The 19,774-nt window shown below is 43.5% G+C and overlaps 1 protein-coding gene across 1 annotated transcript; it reads right to left on the bottom strand.

Annotated features, from left to right (window-relative positions):
* Positions 1-1,168: 1,168 nt before the first annotated feature.
* Positions 1,169-18,739, bottom strand: zgc:63863 (TBC domain-containing protein). Its single transcript, XM_030348142.1, has 10 exons — positions 18,452-18,739; positions 17,813-17,867; positions 16,548-16,678; positions 16,004-16,084; positions 15,297-15,483; positions 13,024-13,125; positions 7,121-7,262; positions 6,215-6,399; positions 5,054-5,163; positions 1,169-3,935 (listed from the first exon to the last, which is right to left on the bottom strand). Exons 1-10 carry the CDS (start codon positions 18,528-18,530, stop codon positions 3,766-3,768), a joined length of 1,242 nt encoding a protein of 413 aa, XP_030204002.1. The 5' UTR covers positions 18,531-18,739; the 3' UTR covers positions 1,169-3,765.
* Between the last annotated feature and the right edge of the window lie 1,035 nt (positions 18,740-19,774).

Genomic DNA, 19,774 nt, shown 5'->3' with positions numbered 1-19,774 from the left:
AATATTCGCCTGCACTCTCACACAAACACACACACACACACAGTGCTGTGCATCTTTTGCAAACAGGCAACCTAAATCAATTCCCTAAACAAGCCATTGTCTTATTTTTCTTCATACTGTACAATGATGATACAGTGAAACAAAAAACATTATTTAGATAACCTTACTCCAATCCAATTTGTACATTGAGTCAAACTCTTAAACACACGCACACACACAAAAGACCTGCTTCCACCTGGTGCCACAGTCGGATAGGTGACCTCAGGTGAACCCTCGACCGCTCTCAGACAGAAGAGCCACAAGTCCTCCCGCTTTCTTACCTCTGCAACCAACGCCTGCCCGGCCGGGCCAGCTCCTCCGCTGCCGTCTGTGGCCGAGAGAGGCCAGGGGAGGAAGAGAGATTCGTAAATGTGGGCTATTAGATTGCAAGGCGAGACAAGCCCAATTACTGAAGGGTTTATTTCATAAGGCCGCCGACAGATGTGCACAGCCCACCCACCACCACGGCTCCACACCTGCTCATCGACGCCCATAGCACCCCACCCCCGCTACCCCTCACCTCGTGTACGTTGCTGACAGACGCGAGGGTTTAGTGGTTGCTTCACCTCTCGCTCCCTGATGCAGGGAAACGTCCAGATGTGGGTTCTTTAAGGTTTTTCTCTCTTTACTCTACCTCCGCTTCCTCCTCTTCCATCCTTTCGTTTCTAACATGATCCCTCGCTTCGTTCCCAGCTTCATTCGCCTTCCCCTCCCTCACCCCTCTCTCTCTCTCTCTCTCCCCTCTCCTCTCTCTCCCTTTCCCTTTCTCGAGGAGATCAAAGAGACAGATGTGCAGCCCAAGTATCTTACCCTTTTACAGACACGCACGCACTCGCACGCACTCGCACGCGCTCGCACACACACACACACACACTTCAAAACACAAGGAAGACCGTTCCTAGGTGTCCATAGAGGCAGGTTCAATGGGGCCTTTAAAAAGTCAGGAGCAACATCTGTCCAGGGCACATCCTCGGGGTGCTGGCGTGAGAACCCCCCCCCCCCCGAATGCACTGCTAGACACATCCTCTGCAGCGCCTAATTGTGAGGAATTGTTATCTTCACCATGGGGGTGAAAAAAAATCCCTTCAAACTAAGAAACCATCCGACCACAGACAGACACAGTCGCATGAAGGATTTCTGTGAATCATTTATTGTTCACTTCAGAAGACAACATCAGGCCCCTCTTACACACAGTTGCCTCACCAGCACCAACAACGACCACAACGCCGTGTGTGTATGTGTTGCCCAAACAAACTCCGCCCCCGCCTAACCCCACCCCCACCCTGAGGATCTGTGTGATGTAAAACAAACCGAAAACGAGATATGAAAAAAAAAAAAAAAAAAGCAGCATTCCAGCCATTATCTAGGCCGAAAGATGTATATCATGTATATAATATATAGGAGATATTGGGACCTTTTCAAATGTCTGAAGCCAACAAGCTCAATTCAACCCTCAGCATGTCCTAGCATGTCGTGTGTTGACGTGACAAGCTAGGCAGGCAGACTGTTCGGGCAGACTGGTTATATAACCAACCGACTTGGTTGGTAGTTTGTCTCTCACAGTGCCAAGTCGAAGAAATATAACTATGGCTTGGTTTCTTTGGGTGAGCTGAGCAAATAATACGAGAGCATGTGAACGGAAACAATTTCACAGTGAGGTTTTGGTCGTCACAAAGTGATATGCTGAACGAAATAAAAACTTTGAAGTGGTGTTCCCCGCACATTCTCCATAGGACACACTCATGTGGGTTGCCTGACTTGAGATAAAAAAAAAAAGGTCATTACTATATGATTTTGATTCGAAATATCAGTTGCTTCTAAATTAACATTCATTAGGCATAGCGATACTTGATTGTGATGTACCATCTCATTTCGTTAAAGCCGTGGAGATCCGACAAAATACGTTTCTGAAATGAACACGCACACTAAAATGAATAAATAAGATCCAAAAAACGAATTAAAAAAAATTTACCAATCAAGTTTTTATCAATTTTGAATCTTTGACATTCAGACGTAATGCAATCAAATCAGTGGTTCTCATATAAATAATTAAAGCTACTCTTGTCAAGCAAATTAAATAAATATCAAATTCAAATGCATACAATAAATACCATACACGTTTACAAAGAACAAGATGTACCATGGTGGTGATACCTGAACCTTATCATTTGTTAGCCCAGTCCTTCGGGGAATACTCATTGGTTCACACAGCTATGACATAGGACTGGGCAAAGTCAACACAGGTGTTATCCTTCACGGTTGACGGGCAGATTGATGGCTCTTATGAATGGAAAGGGTTGGGTGGAGTGCGTCAATTGCATAACAGGAGATCAACACTTTGCAGGAGCGAAGTTATTTAGCGTTGCCTGGAACAACGAGCCCTGCACGTCGTAGCGACGTAGGCCACCTCTGACCGCTGGTTGTCAACCAGTCGGATAACTTTGTCACTGCATCGCAATGGCAACCCTGAGAACGCCTTGGCCTCTTTGTCATAAAAAATGTATGGCCCTGTCTGTTAAAACCTTTTAAAAAATGGGAAATATGGGCCGATGCCACTCCACGCCACTGTGGCGCGTGTGCAGCAGCACACAGTCGTGCTCGGTGGAGAATAGTGCAAACGGGCCCGGCAGGGGGAAAACTGATGACAGCTGATTGGAGGTGGAAGCTGTGTTGACAGTTGCCCCCGACGACAGTATGAGCTGGGTAAAAAATAACAAGTCAATATTGCACAATCCACGATCGGCCAAAACATTGTGCAGGTTGGAAGGCAGAGATGGGTGGCATCGCATGGTGTTTCTGAAAGGCTGTTAAGCAACGTACTTTACAAAAATAAAGCTACACTGTGCATATTTCAAAACGGAAACCGATCCATTTGTGATGGCGGATCGATCGGTGAGCGTGCAGGATTCCCACAGGGCAGCGGTGGTGGCTAAAGAAGGCTTTGCTAAGCTGAACACGTGAAGCGGGACAGCTGACCTGATGAATTCTTCAGACTACCAGCGACATGTGACGCTGCGTCATTCTTTCACTATCAATGGGCCGACAGCTGTCCCGAAAAGCCTGGGGAGTACGGTCAAAATAAACTGTCCACTGCAACGGATCAAACATCGCCCCACACATTAACTCAGGGAGGCGTACAGTTTATTAAAGTGCCGTTGAGTGAACTGAAAGCCATATGCATTTTGCACATGTACCCGTGAAAATTATACATCCTATTTTTTTAAGTGAGGATGAGTAATAAGGGCAAATGAAGGACAAAAGTCAGTAGACTGCAGACTAAAAACCAACTTCCCAAAAGTTAAGTCATTATTTATGTCAATATTAAGAAAATATTTCCCAACTCAGCGCTCTCCGTCTCTCTCCCTCTCCCTCTAAAAGCTTTAGCCTCTGCCAGAAGCTTTAGAGAGCAAAGAAAACCAAACTGAGGGGACTTCATGATTTTAAGAAGATCCACATGGACACTTTCACACACAAGTTACAGAACTACTGCGTCAGTGCGTGTCACCAGGTATGTCAATGGTAGATGCGTAGCCTTATCGTTTGTTTGTTTGTTCTTGATGCTCGATGACTCGTGATCCGGGAGCCCTACAGTGTCTAGATAAATACACGTCACCGCCACATATTTGTGCAGATTTCTGCATTCACACGTTTCAACATTCTCCTCATTCATGTGTGACGTTACGTTACAGTGTCATCCAGTCCAACACCAGGGCCCGCCCTTGTCCCTCAAAATAGTTGCAGCAGGACGTCAGGCCCCCACTGCATGGCGGTCTGTGCCACAGCGAAGATGGCGGCCCCCAGCGTAGCGGACAGGCCCCACACCGCCATCTTCACCATGCGGTTCCCTCGGCCCAGAGCCGGGGCCTCTGCGCTGGCCACGGCCCACTCGCCCGGGCCTGGGGAGGAGGGATGGAGGAGCATGTTAACAGTCGGACAAGAAGAGGGTTAAAGCTAGGGTCGGACATTTCGGAGAAACCTGCCAGAGTGAGCACTGTCCAAAGTATCCAACCGGAAAAATACAACACGCCCATCAGGGGGTTCCTCCAAAACACATGACGAGCTCGCGAGCTCTAACAATAGGTCTGCCTCGCCATGTGGAACACGTGTGTAGGGAGTGCACTGGTTAAGTGCACGCAGGTAGGCGGGTAGATAGGTTGACAGAAGCCGTCCAAAAGATTTAATTTGGGCGGAATGAAATGTTTGCGGGCTGTGTCATCCGGCCTGTGGCGGCCACAAGTAAGCAAAGCATTTTCAGAGATTATCATCGATTGATTGTCGACATATTGTGATGAGTATTTGAATACAAAAAAACAACAATGCATGTTGAAATAAATGGCCTGCCCTAGCTTTAACAACAAACCCATGGGGGGGGGGTTAAGGGAAGAGATGAATACGACTAAAGGCCAGCAGGACATGGAGGAGAACACAGAGGGGCTTGAGGGATGAGCAACACTAGGGGACATTGAGAAAAGGTCATGATGCTTGGAACGGCGACAGAAGCATTCATATAAAGTATTACCAGCTCCAAGTAGTAGCTACCTCTTTATCATCCCTTCAAAATACAGTCAGTGTTTCCCCCAGCACTGTGTTGTTAAGGCGGCTGCCTTAACAACAATAGGGCCCCGCCTTGACCACCAATGTATATTAAAAATAAATAATAATAATCTTTTTTTAATTATTATGCATTAACAAAGTAGAAAACTCCTAGGGAAAGAAAACATACTTCCATCAGGTGTAAAAAATAAAGATCAATAATGCATCGGTAATACTGTTCACAACAATGGTTGTGCAATCTTTAACTTTACAGTAACGACATGATTCTTAACAAAAACATGTTAATTAAAAAATCCTCCCATAAATAAAGCCATCCACTACTGTGCTAGCCAGGCGTCCGAGGGGCTCCCGTACGGCCTCCTTCTGGAGAGTAATGAACACCGGGACGGCCCCTCGTGCACCTGATCACCGACGGGCCCCCCCCCGCGGTGCTGAAACGCTGAGGTAGGACATCTCTCACCACGCCTGGAGGCGGAGCAGCCCCTCTCCCTGGTGATCCGCCGGAGGACGGAGTCAGGTCTCTGGTGCAGGGTGGAGCGCTGGAAGCTCTGGAAGGTACTGATGGAGAGGCTGGGGGGTTGGGGGGTGGGGGGTGGGGGGGGGGGGGGGTGGAGGGGGAGGTGGGGTAGAGGGGTGGGAGGAGGAAGGAGTTAATTGGTGGAGAGGAGAGGAGAAGGGGAAAGTGTGCCGACTGAGGATAGAGAGGAGCACTTTCGGACGGATGGAGAGAGTGGACACGACGTAGGGGACGAGAGGAGGGCAATTAGGCCGGGGATCACTTTCCCCGGGAAGGAAGCGAGGGACGAAATGAATAAGAAGGAGAGAGAGAGAGAGAGAGAGAGAGAGAGGGAGGGAAAAGATGAAAAATGACAAGAGAGACACACGCGCGTTTGCCAAGGGAGGAAGGACCGAAAGAAATGAAGGAAGAGAGGCGAGCAAGCAAGAGAGAAGGTCAAGAAAGAAGAGAACAAAGTCGGGAGGAGAAGGAGGAGAGAGAAGTCAAAGAAGGAGCGAGGGAAAGAAGCCAGGAGAGGGAGCGGCAGTAGAAGGCACCGTATCCTTATTTAACCGGCGACTCATCCTTCAGGTGCTCCCCTACTGGGCCCAGAGGACCGCGCTGGTCTCCGCTCACTAAGGAAGAGTAACTCTCCAGGCCGGCGCGCGGCAGTGTTAGCCAGCTAATGACCTCTGCTTTGGTACCCCGGCAGCCACAAACAAGCTGGGGCCCAAAGGCCGCCTTATTAAGAGAAAACAACACTCCGGAAACGAGGGTGTGCTCACGCTGTGTGTGCTTTTAAAAAGGAACTTTTCCTACCAAAGTCTGTGATTTACATCATTATAAAAAATAGTGTATGGAGAAGAACATCTTGAAAGGAATATGCAGCCCTTTCCATATCCCCCACCCCCCCCCCCCCCCTTCTTTTGCCGAAGTAATATCCACAACAAAGGCTGGAGAAAACTATAGGTGGGCGAGCCTTTCGGAAAAACAACATCCTCCTCCCTCTCTCTCGCCTTTCTCGAGACTTTTCCTCAGAGTTGAATCAGTGTGTGAGCGGTGCCCCCCACCCGCACCACCCTGCCATCGCCGGGGGGCTTCTTCCCAACCGGGGCCTCCCCTTACCTCGTGCGAGACTGAAGGGCCGCCCTCTTGGCCAACAGAGGGGGGGGATACCGGTCAAACAGAGCCTGGGCCTGGCCAATCAGGAGCTCGTAAGGGAGGTCCTGGGGTATGCGGGAGAGGAGGAGGTGGACCATGGCCATGTCACACTCAGTCCGACGCACCTCCTTCTCCCGGTGCAAGACAATCTGCGGAGGAGAGGGAAGGGTTTGAGCAACAAGGGGTCTGTGTGAGTTAATGTGAGCCGGGCAGAGTAATTGGGATGTAATGAGTGGCAGGCAGTGCAATAGGCGGTAAGTTGTTGGGCCTGTTGCTCTCGTTAGCCTGGGAGGAAGCGTGGACTAGTTTCACGCCGCAATGACGCACACACTACAAAAGATAACACTCGCACACTTCAAAAAGAGTGCGCATGCGCGCGCACACACACACACACACACACACACACACACACACACACCATGCTTGAATAAAATGATGGCGCCTATATCAATGGTGTCCTTTATTCTCACACTCGATGCGTTTGCTGTTCAGGCTGGCTGGCAACGTCGCTCTGTCTCCCGGTGAAACTGCCTTGTCAAAATCATGCCGTTTGAGGCAACGTTGGCCATATTCGCTGATTTAATAATGCCTTTTGGCTTCAAACGGCTAGCCTACAGGATGTTATGAATAGCAGGCTGGTGATGGTGTTCATAATTCAACGCAGGTTTATTACTCTATTTATATTTATTGATCTATTTATTACTTTATTACTTGCCTAGTAGCCTCATACTGGATTGGTTAATGGCAGTTTAAATCCAGCACGCTCTTGCTAAATTATACAAGCTGCATTTTTGGGCGGTTTAACCGCTAAACCTCGTGTTTGAACAGTTTTAAAGAATTGGATACCGCCCAGCACACACACATACACACCGTAGCAGCGAGGTAGATGGGCATCAGGGGATGGGACGCAAGGAAGAAGTCGTAGAGTCGCAGGGTGTGTCTGAACTCTGATAGGACGTGGCCGTACCATGTGATCAGCCACGACAGTGCAAAGATGGTGCCCACCTCTGATCTGCAGAGGAACAAAAATAATGGATCAAGATAGACGTTGCAGGACGTAAATGCGTCGGCGTAGCTCAAAATGTTAGTAATGTCGCTGCCGTGTCTGTTTTCTTTCCCCCCCGATTCTTATAGCCGTCTCAAAGCTACAGGATTGGTACATCATGCAACATGAAAAGCGTGATCAGGTTTAATATAGGCTTATCCTAACTTAATCCTTAACTCTTAAGGCTTAAGATGAGGAATATGACTGCTGGTTGAAGCAAACAGGAAATTATATTCGGTATGAGACCCTTGATAACATTGCTCCATATTGTCGGTCAATAAGGTTCGTCTTTATTTTGAGATTAATTTCACGCTGCAAATTACAGCCACATCCAAGACGAATAGAAAGAAAGGTGTATAATTCCAAATAGGTATCAGCTGTTCAGGTCACTGGTCTCGGTAGATTTCATAGTATCAAAGCTAACAATGTTGCAATAGTCCACTTTAACTCTCCCTAGTCCCCAAAGAGTCTTTTTTCTACCTTGCTAATTACAGGACCATTGATGTTCATGTTTCAACTGACATAACGAGTCAAACCAATATCATCATGTGTCTTGGCACCAAAACTGTGCTTACAGCATCAAATGCTGAGGAGCGAGGAAATAATGTCAACATAATAAATAATAATTGCAATAATGAATAATTGCCGAAGGGGATCTATTAATCAAAGTGATAACAATAGCCGTGACTTTGACGCGTTGATCTTGCGTGGGAACGTGGTAGTTCCAAACGTGGGCGTGCCAGCACCATTGCCAGCATGCCTATCTGACATGAATCAAGCAGAAATAATGTTCCCCGACGGGTTACGGTATTTGTGACCAGGTCCTCTGCCACATGCCACACTCCACTCCAGCCAAGGACGCACAAGGGGGAGTAAGAAATCCGGTTTATTATCAAATTTAAATCAAGTAAAAATAACAATGGCCAGGCAGGAGATCTCTCCGTGAGTGTGTGGGTGGGGAGACGGCTGGTTCAACCAGTGCACGGGGATGACTCAATGTGCAACAGGTGCGTGCAACAGGTGCGTGCACCTGTTAAAGGAGAAATCCGCTGTAAAATGGATCTGGGACATGTTTAGTATCGTAACGAGTTGGAATGTTAATTTGGTAGCAAAAAAGTGCATGTAGACGCATTCTTAAGTTGGCTTTTTTGGGCAGATTTTACAAAACGCTATAAACTTGGAACAATGGGGACATGTGTTATGGAGAAACTAAATCGCTATTTTAAAAAACGAACAAGGCTAGAAGTAGCCCGACACTTCTTTTGTAGTATAATAAGGGTCTTAACATATAAAACAAGGCATTGATAACTTTGAAGTGTACAGATTGTTTATTAGAAGGACATTTTATATACACAATACCATCAGTAGTTCACCCGTCTACGCCATCTCGCCTTTAATACGGTGTGAAAACAAAAACAATAATACTGAAACTAACTTTAATGTTGTTGCCCCCTTTATAATTTTTCTGCACACATCACAGGGTTTCCCACAGAATTAGATTCTTCTTGCGGTATTGAGCTGTAATTCACACTGAGTTACACCGGACACTAAAGAAGCGATCACCGGTCATCGCATTCCGGTGTGTCTAGGCCCGCCACTCCCTATACGCAGAGTACGCAGGGCACCAAGTCCCTGGGGGGGGCACCAAAAGTTAAGGTTTCTAAAAAAAAAGAAATATTACATTATTGAATTACAAAAATATATACATTTGTTATGAAGAGGCCCAACGTTGTTTTTTCTTTATTGTATAACTTACCACTCAATTTCGGCAAATTAGATGTTTTTACCTACGTCAGGGGTTTTCAAAGTGTGAGAGTGAGCCCCCCTCAGAGAAGAAATTTCAGCTGAGCCCCCCCCCCCCAAAAAAAAATGTTCTAAATACCTGTGTTTTGAAAGCTATCTTAATTATTGTACACATTTTAAACATCTCTGATCATAATTTTAAAACATTTGAAACATATTTTTGAAACATTTGAAACATATTTTTTCAGCAACACGTCAGAATATTTTAAACATATTTCTGAAACATTACAACATCTTTGTGCGTTTTTAAACACATTTCTTAACACAATTTAACAACTTTATCTAAGCATGTTTTAGCTTAACCTTTTTTAAATACATTTGAACATCTTAATCTGTGTAAACTGCCAGTTTACACAGATTCATTCAGGGTCGAATCAGATCTGCCTTTTCAGTCCAGAGATTTGACTATTCGGCGGGGTTTGTTTACCGGCGTTGCTATGGTGACCTAAATTATTATAAGCAACTGAAAACGATGCCGGTTTGAAACTAAAACTGTGATTCTGAAAAAAGTATAAATGCTATCAAAATTCGTTTAGTATAGAAGATACAAGTGTGTAGATCTGTTTAATGGTTTGAACGATGGTAAACGGTTGAAAAATGAATGAGTTACGATGTCTAGAAGTAGGTGTTTCAGAATGGGCTGACGTCTTCAATGAAAACAGCTGAAATCTCCAGTAGGGCCGAGATCGTTTATTGGCCTGTGGCATGTGCCACCGCGACCACTGACATACCATGGCATATGCCGTTCTGGAACGGTAACTGCCGTTCTGAAACGGTAACTGCCGTTCTGAAACGGTAACTGCCGTCGCGACCACTGACATACCATGGCATATGCCGTTCTGGAACGGTAACTACCATTCTGAAACGGTAACTACCGTTCTAAAACGGTAACTGCCGTCGCGACCACAGACATACCATGGCATATGCCGTTCTGGAACGGTAACTGCCGTTCTGAAACGGTAACTACCGTTCTGAAACGGTAATGCCATGGCATATGCCTTTCTGGAACGGTAACTACCGTTCTGAAACGGTAACTGCCGTCCAGGTGGAACGGTAACTGCAGTTCCCAACAATGGTATGTGACACCAGCATAACTCCTCCGTATAATTTCAAGACAGGTATTGCCATAAATGTAAAGGTATATATATTTGGTATTTATTGACACAATATCACAACATAACGCCGTAAATAAAGGGATTTACACGTTTCTCTCGTCCGTGCTGTTGTAAGGATATTTCCGATCTGTTTGTTGTTGCTTTTGTAATGACAGATGCTTTTGAAAACAGCCGGACTTGCTCCGGTGACGGTAGTTATAGCCTAGCCTTCTAGGTGGCCATAGAGATAGTCTATTGCTTTGTTCCAATATCCATACTATCCGCAGTCATTATACTTTATTTTAGTATGACTTATTTTTTATATAGTTTGAGTACGTAGTGCGTTGCCAGTTTCTACTGGCACCTACCGTTTTTTCCGCTGGCATGCCACTCATGTAAAATGGTATTACCAGTTTCTACTGGCACCTACCGTTTTTCCGCTGGCATGCCACTCATGGAAAATGGTAATTACCAGTTTCTACTGGCACCTACCGTTTTTCCGCTGGCATGCCACTCATGTAAAATGGTATTACCAGTTTCTACTGGCACCTACCGTTTTTCCGCTGGCATGCCACTCATGGAAAATGGTAATTACCAGTTTCTACTGGCACCTACCGTTTTTCCGCTGGCATGCCACTCATGGAAAATGGTAATTACCAGTTTCTACTGGCACCTACCGTTTTTATAAGAATGATTGTGTAGCTGTGAATCATGAGTGGTATGTGTGTATGAACGGGCAAATACCACAGGAAAGGAATATCTACTGGCAAACGGTAGGTGCCAGTAGAAACTGGTAATTACCATTTTCCATGAGTGGCATGCCAGCGGAAAAACGGTAGGTGCCAGTAGAAACTGGTAATACCATTTTACATGAGTGGCATGCCAGCGGAAAAACGGTAGGTGCCAGTAGAAACTGGCAACGCACTACGTACTCAAACTATATAAAAAATAAGTCATACTAAAATAAAGTATAATGACTGCGGATAGTATGGATATTGGAACAAAGCAATAGACTATAGCTCTATGGCCACCTAGAAGGCTAGGCTATAACTACCGTCACAGGAGCAAGTCCGGCTGTTTTCAAAAGCATCTGTCATTACAAAAGCAACAACAAACAGATCGGAAATATCCTTACAACAGCACGGACGAGAGAAACGTGTAAATCCCTTTATTTACGGCGTTATGTTGTGATATTGTGTCAATAAATACCAAATATATATACCTTTACATTTATGGCAATACCTGTCTTGAAATTATACGGAGGAGTTATGCTGGTGTCACATACCATTGTTGGGAACTGCAGTTACCGTTCCACCTGGACGGCAGTTACCGTTTCAGAACGGTAGTTACCGTTCCAGAAAGGCATATGCCATGGCATTACCGTTTCAGAACGGCAGTTACCGTTCCAGAACGGCATATGCCATGGTATGTCAGTGGTCGCGACGGCAGTTACCGTTCCAGAACGGCAGTTACCGTTCCAGAACGGCATATGCCATGGTATGTCAGTGGTCGCGGTGGCACATGCCACAGGCCATTAAACGATCTCGGCGTCTCTCGAAAACAAAGCGGTATGAAACTAAAACTGTGATTCTGAAGAAATTTTAAATGATATCGAAATTCTGTTTAGATATTATTGAAGATACAAGTGTGTAGATTTGTTAAATGGTTTGCACGAAGATAAACGGTTGACAATCGATTTAGTTATGTTACTTCTACAGTTGAAGTACGACTGATGATTTGAATCATCGACTTTCAGGTTTTTTTTCGGGTTTATTTTTTTCTCACGTCGCGCCCCCCCTGAAGAACTCTGGCACCCCCCAGGGGGGGCGCGCCCCACAGTTTGAAAACCACTGACCTACGTAATATATAAAAAGAGGCTCCCCCCCAGGAGATGGTCGGGTAACAGCACTCCTCTTTATAGAGCCCTTGCTCACTAAACAATAGCCTAACCCTAACTAAAATGCAATTAAACCGGGGACTTCTCACGTTTTTAAAATGTGGTTCATTGGTTTAGAAGTTGCTTTTTAGAAGTTTAGACACCAGTAAAAAGCAGCTAACGGACTGCGGTGCCAGTGGAGCTCACGAGTCCTCGTTGAGATAAAGAACGCATATCCGATTAGAGTTCTTCGGTCCCTAATTCTTATTCCTGTCGAAAATCAGTTTATCAATGAATAAGACAAGCCGTCCTCTCTGCAGAGAAAAGCCCGAAACAATAATTCCTCCCTCGATCATGTTTTGATTCAGAGTGTGAGGCTTCTCACAGACGGTTCATCGTCAGTGTGTTGTTGAGAAAGGGAGAGAGTGAGAACAAATCAATGTGTTGCATGTAGCTCTACAATGCAATACAATTGTAACCATTTTAAATAGTATATAAATTGTCACTGTACGGGAAACACTATCGATCCTGGACAGCGTCATTCTCTCGCTCGGATATGAAAAATTACCTTGCCAAGTAAAGTCTAAGGTTGGGAAACACTAGTCTGGTGGCTGGCATGAACCACAAAATAGCACATCCTAGTAAACTACATAAAATATATCGTCTACTGAATTGATGTCTTCCCAGTGGTTAGGGAGTAAAGTGCAGAGGATGCCATTGACACGCGAGAAATGTAACAGACTATTTCAGTGTGTAAAACTACATATTTATCTGGGTTTTAAGAATGTTGGACACAATTCGTATTAATCAAAGTACGCAAATTATAACATAGGACTAGTCGTTTTCCCATTTTAATGCAAAATGTCACCTATTAACCTTTAATAGAAAGAATGCTGCCATCTAGTGGCAAGAATGTGTGTTTATCTGCCCGCATGTGCGAGTGTGTGCAGTGTACCTGATCAAGAAGTCGTGTAGCTCTCTGTCCACCTGTTCTAAAATTGGCATCAGGTAGTTCAGAATGTGCTTGGTTCTGTCCATAGTAGGGTCCATGAAATCCCTAGAATGAGGGGCAAAGAAAGACATTAATAACTGTTTGCTTGGATATTCTGGAAGGAGTACCAAGATACAAGTCTTAACTTCTTACCTGGAACTTGAGGTCCCAGAACCAAATCATTTAGACACTCAAGAAGAAACCATTAAATGCATTTATAAATTCAAGTGGGGTTAATATCAAGAATATACCAGGCTTTCAGTGAGGTAATAAGTACTTGTATTACTCTAATTAAAACTAAATATATATATTTTCTAGAGCAGTCAGTTAAACGCGTTATTAACGGCGTTAACGCAAACCAAATTTAACGGCGTTAAATTTTTTATCGCGCGATTAACGCAATTATTTTATAAAAAAAAAAAAAAAAAACTTTTTTTTTTTTTTGGCTCTAAACAAAGAAGCAGTAGCCTGACTGCTATGTTCAAATGACATTTGTTAAAAGCAGTCGTTTAATTGCACTATAGGCTCTTTTTTTGTATCGTCCTGTTTTGATCAGTGTATATGCCAATGTTGTTATCAATAAAAAATCATTTGCACAAGGCAAGCCGATGCACTTCACCATGTTGATAAGAGAATTAAAATGAGAAGAATTATGGGACAAAAAAAATCAAGGGATATTTAGCATAGAAAAAGAATTTGCGATTAATCGCGATTAATTAGAGTTAACTATGACATTAATGCGATTAATCACGATTAAATATTTTAATCGCTTGACAGCTCTAATATTTTCATATGATTAATCATTCAAAATTATTCTAAGTATTATTTTAAGCATCGCAGATGAGCCATTATAAACAGCTCATCTGAGAAACTTTCAGAATGAACTGGGTGTGTCGGTTAGCCCTTCCCTTTCAATCATCACAAAATAATAAATTGAGAACATTGTGTGACTAATCCCCAACGACTCCCAAGAAACGTAATATAGGTTTCGAATAACTTGCTGCCCGTTGGCACCATTGACTTGTATTTACCAACCAACTCTTATTTCTTTTTCATCATGACATTTCACTGTGGCATACGGTACACGACATGTTTGTGTATGTGGTTGTTTGTGTCACTGCAGCATGCATGACATTGTCTAGCTTCAATGCTGTGTGTCTTAAAACGTTTTCACACTGGCAAATATTTTGTCGGGATGTTGCGGGGCGGGCGGTTATTACTGGAAACATGTCAAACGCGGGGGTACTCTGTAGCCACTCATTGTCAGAGAACAAATCAGAACAAAAATGCAACGGCGAAGACTTTATTTTGGAATATTTGATGTTGCATCCTGCTTCAACACCTTGTACATATCAATTATTTTATTCATAATATAGTGGAAAACAGTTGAATAGAAAGTGGTGCGTTAGTATTTTCTATGGTATTTAACATCATACCCTACGTATTTCTAAATACAATGGTAAACCATAATACCATGATACTGCCCAAGCCCACACAGTAAGTTTCTCATGCCATGCTACTCAGTTCAGATTTATTCATAACAGTGTGAACAGCACATATGCCATGCAATCTGATCCTAACCCTGATTCTACATCAGCAGCTACTTTCCTTTTGAAAACCAACTTCATACTTATTCAATGGTAACTCCATGAACCACAGCCTACCTGTCAGTCAAACAGATCAAAGGTAAAATCTACACCATTTATAAAAGAAAATAGGGTTAGGTGCAACCCTAACTCTAACTAACAACACACGCCCTATTGAACCATACCATGCCAGATTAACAGGATTAAAACGATCATGTTCACATTTCTATCTAAAGCGAAGCAAGTTAAACTGGAAACAAAAACTCCTCAGTTCTCTCTGCCATCTTTCCATCTCTGGTCTGTGTGTGTGTGTGTGCGTGCATGCTTCTATGGTCATAGCAAGAGCTAAATTGTGTCACGGTTTTGAGTCACGGATCGGATCATTAACAAAAAAAAATATATATATATATTCAAAAACAAAAAAATAAAATAAAGTGCAATATGAGGCTTTTACCCTTATACCTTTAACATGGATAGTAAATATTGTTATTATTAATTTATTTTCATAGTCAGCCAATCCGCGGATCACTTGAAATTCCTAACCTTGAGGGCTGATGCGTGGTCATCCGTGATCCGTTGCACCACTGCAAGCCACTAGCTATTTGTCACCGAGAGCGCAAGGGTCTGCCCCGGGGCCCGGCCAGCACCTACCGGAGGTGGTGGTTGGAGAGCGTGTGCAGCATGGCGATGGCGGTCCTCTCGCCCACCAGCAGCAGCAGGCTGACGGCCACGTCGTGGTACCCCTGGTAGTAGTGGAGCTGGGGGTTCCGGCGTAACACCTCCAGCATTATGTCCGTCAGCTGCTCCTGGAGCACCGCCCGCTGGGACGCTGGCATGCCTGACACAGACAGAGAGAGAGAGAGAGAGAGAGAGAGAGTGAGCGAGAGCGTCACAGAGACCAAGAGACAGAGAGAGGGAGCGAGATAGACACACAGAGATGGTCCCTCTTAGCTGCCCTTTGGGGTGTTTTCTTTGGACATGGTTTGTGTATGCTACACAGGGACACTGGGTCAGACAGACAGACAGACAGAGGAACAGAGATATGGCACTAGAGAGAGAAAAGACAGACAGAGAGGCAGACAGAGGAACAGAGACATGGCAATAGAGAGAGAGAGCAATAATAGAGAGGGCTTTCTATTTTCTGTATGTATAAGAAGCTTTAATTAAAGTGAAGCTTATAGTAAAGCTTAAAGTAATAGGGATATAAAATAAGAAAATCACTGTAGAGGAGATGACATGCCCAGATGTTAGTGGATCATCCATGAACCATTGATAAGGGGACTCAAATTTGACTGATCGCCTGTAACCCGATGAGTTAATGACAACAAACAGAGTCCCATATCAACTGATTTCTTTACCTTTAGGGAACCGTTTCATCGATCTCCTGACGTCTAGAAGAATTTGGTTGTAATCCTTGTGGTTTTCCCTCACATCTCGACCTTCATTAAAAAAGAATGCACACACTGAACATTTTGGCAAGTATTCATATCTATATTCATAAACTATCCTGGGTGATCACTCAAACATCTGTTTCAAATATAATTAGCTGAAATCACTAGGTTGCTTCCTAGAACTTAAGCAATATAGCAGTTTGGTCGTTCTGAAAGGGAATTCTTTGTACTTTTAAGGCGATTCAGTTATGTGGTCCACAAACACGAGACGTACATTTATACCAAAAGAAGAAAGCGGTGTTGCCATTGTTTGCATCCTTGGCAAAAGCGTTCCTACAAAATGACCTTGGGCTGAATTGCTTCAACAAAGGAATTGTGCCAAATTATATTGGAGATGATTGAGTAAAGCCAGCAGAGCAGGTTGGATCAGACTGTCTGATCAGCCCATACAAATTTTCCTAGAGGAGAAAATTATTTGCAAGTTATGGGGATGGTAAATGCTACCACGGACCAGGCCTATGAGGCAGATCATACACGTTGATGCTGAGAAGTTTGGGCCACACTTTTCTCCTCAGCTCATTGGTCAGCAGTCCTCCATCACTGACGGCTGCTTTCCGCAGGGTCTCAATGTCCACCGGATCACTGGTCACAAAAATTGGCCTCATGGTTAATTGTGCGAACAGTTTCAGTCGTTTGGGAAGATAGACACAGTTTTTTGTTTGGTGAACAGGCAATGTGTTTATATGGCAGATAAGCAGATAACTTCGTTTATCGTTTATAGTCAAGCAATATTACCCCAGGCAGTATGGTTTTCAGGCATTATCGGCAAGACAGTAATGCAAATATGAATGATATTAGCAGCTCAGCATCACTGAATGTCTGTGATATTACGGTTACACCATGGTTATGACCATAGGGATTGGTTATATGCATCAGAGCGAAACTGAGATACAACTTACATGGGTGATATGCATGGGCGCAGACCCCGGGGGGGATGGAGGGGACGTGGCCCCTCCAACTTCTGAAAGACATGAAGTTGTTTCCCCCAATATAAATTATTTCTAACTGTATGCGATTGAAGATATATATTTATTAGAAGCCGACTACACTTTCGAATTAAGTCACACATAAGCACCACTTTATTATTGAATGTATGTATGTGATGTATGCAATGTTTTTTTTACGTCCCCCCCTGTGAATCTTGCTCAACGGTCACTCTGAACCGTTGCATGTACGATTGGTGCGTAGTCATACCCTAAAAGTGATTTATATATATTTTAAGCTGCTATTAATGGTGGTCTTTTACAGCGATCATTTGATATATGTTGGTGATATTATTGATGTCCCCTCCAGAAAATACTCTATCTGAAAATGTTACATCTTACCTCCCCCACCCCCCCCTCGCTAAGTTGTATTAATGTACATAGATCTGCACCCTTGGTTCATGTTAGATTTAATTCTGAACAGATCAGAATTCCCCACTTAACATGTCCTTTTCAGTGGCCAGGTTCAGGGCCATACAGAGACGGAGAGGTTGACCTAGATATAGATAGGGTAGCCATGCGTCGCTATTCTCTGCAGAGGTGTGTGGTATATTATAGGACATTAGTAATGGCAGTTCAGGAACCACAGTTTAGTAAATGAAGGAAGCAGGAAAGATAGAAAATGTAGACTTAGACATGATAGATTAGAATGTTAAAATGCTGGTAAGGTAAAACATCAACACACACACACACACACACACACACACACACACGCACACACAAACAGACCCACCTGTTGAATGCTTGGTGAATCTGAACCAGCTTCTGTTTCTTCCAGGACTCCGTTTCTATACAGATTAGAAAGATGGGATATGAAAGGTTTGGGGACAGGGTCGATGCAGTAGACATATTGGAACCATATGCCATACAGAAGATGTTGGTATGAATGTATCTAAAGTTGAAATTGTTTTGACATGTTAAAGTACTACATTCTTCAATTGCATGGGTTATTGTATGACTCCTTATGACCTGGTTAATATCAGGATCCAAAGAGGCAGGTCAGTCCTTACATTTTGAAATTAGACCACTATATAGTAACGTTCCCCTCACTCATATCAACAGGTAGCCGTTATGCTTACCAGCAGCAAACAATAAGAATTCAACACGAAAAACAAAGAAGGCTTCTTGTAGGATACGTTGCACGAACTAAATGAGCGATGCATCATTAAAACACTAAATTGCTCATTCGCCTAGATATTGACCCCAAGACGTGCACGATCAGAGTTGACAGACATCTTGCCACGCAACCAGACACGTCAACGAGTTTGAAGCTTCCAATGGAATTGTCATATGAAACGTGAACATGCTCTTAAATTAAAATTTAGTGTATCATTAGTGACAACGCAGTAGCCTGAGCTAAACTAAAACTTACCTCCTCTTGTGGCATTTCCATTCTCGTGCACACGACCTCCTGCGATATTTTTATTTTTGTTTGACTTTTTCATCACCATTAAAAACGTCCACGTTGTATAACGTAACGTCGATCAGACCGAGGTTTTAGAACCCACAGTAATAACAACACATTATAATCGTACCCGTTTAAAACATGGACTAATTAGACAGTTTATTCGTCATCAAGCCTGTTCGTTAACATAGAAATAAACAAGCACAACTCTCAGTCGCTATTCTCTTCTTCCTGGCTGCTTTGCAGTAGCTATTTGGGCTCGAGGGCGTATTACTGCCCTCAACTGGTGAGCTTTAGACTCTAAACCTGTAGCGTCTACACACACACACTCAAGTTGGTACAAGACGACCTACTTGAGTTTAAAATTATTAATAATTTAAAATAAGATTACATTTTTTAATAATTTTAAATTAAAGTAACCCTCACACTCTGGAAAAATATTTATAATATTAGTGAGAGTTAGGGTTAGTTCGTAGTTTGTTGTTTGTCTGGGCTTGTACATTCAAATGCATCATGGGATTTTTTGTTGCAGATATTCCGCCACATTGAGAGGTCTGGTAATGTTTTGGTAATGGCAAAGTTATAGTTATGGGCATAGTCAATCCAAAAGAAGAAGAATAAATTTCATACCTGAGTCAATTGAACACCGTTTTTATTGAAAGAACGGCATCTCTTACGTAAAATAATACTTAATAACACTAAACACAAAAACATACCAGCTCAGATGACTGCACATTGCAAAGATAATTGATTGAAATAACGTGATTTTATAACTTCAGATTGAATAAAAAAAACTTTGAAAAACGTGAATTATGCTGTTTCTTGGATCAGTTTATTGGGGGAATGTGCACAGCTATTCTGGTAGGCCTACTCTGCTACTCTGCTTTGGTCAACTTAATCAACTCTGTTGATTAGGTTGGAGATCGCGTTGTTTGGAGTGCAATTTCGATATTGTTCAAAGAGCAATTATATTGATTGTTGTTTTGTTTCGGTAATTACCAATGCGCTTGGGGAACCAACACGCCCATATGACACATAAACTGCTTTAATAAATGGCATACATGTGGAGGGTGTAACCAGGGTGGAGGATTTAATGTTCCAGAACAGAAAGTTGTTGGAGAATATGGATTGTAGCATAGAGTGCAGGGATCTTGCAAGATGACATTCCATTTCTTTCGGCAGTTCAGGCTGGCCTTTCCAAAATAAAAAATAAAATAGAGGCCCAATAAACACCATGTTCACGGAAGGTAGAGTAGAAAATGTTCTAATGTAGTAGCTAATGTAATGTTC

This window comes from Gadus morhua, chromosome 22 (assembly GCF_902167405.1).
Source record: "Gadus morhua chromosome 22, gadMor3.0, whole genome shotgun sequence".
Classification (NCBI taxonomy): Eukaryota; Metazoa; Chordata; class Actinopteri; order Gadiformes; family Gadidae; genus Gadus; species Gadus morhua.
This window is presented reverse-complemented; position numbering and strand designations above follow the sequence as displayed.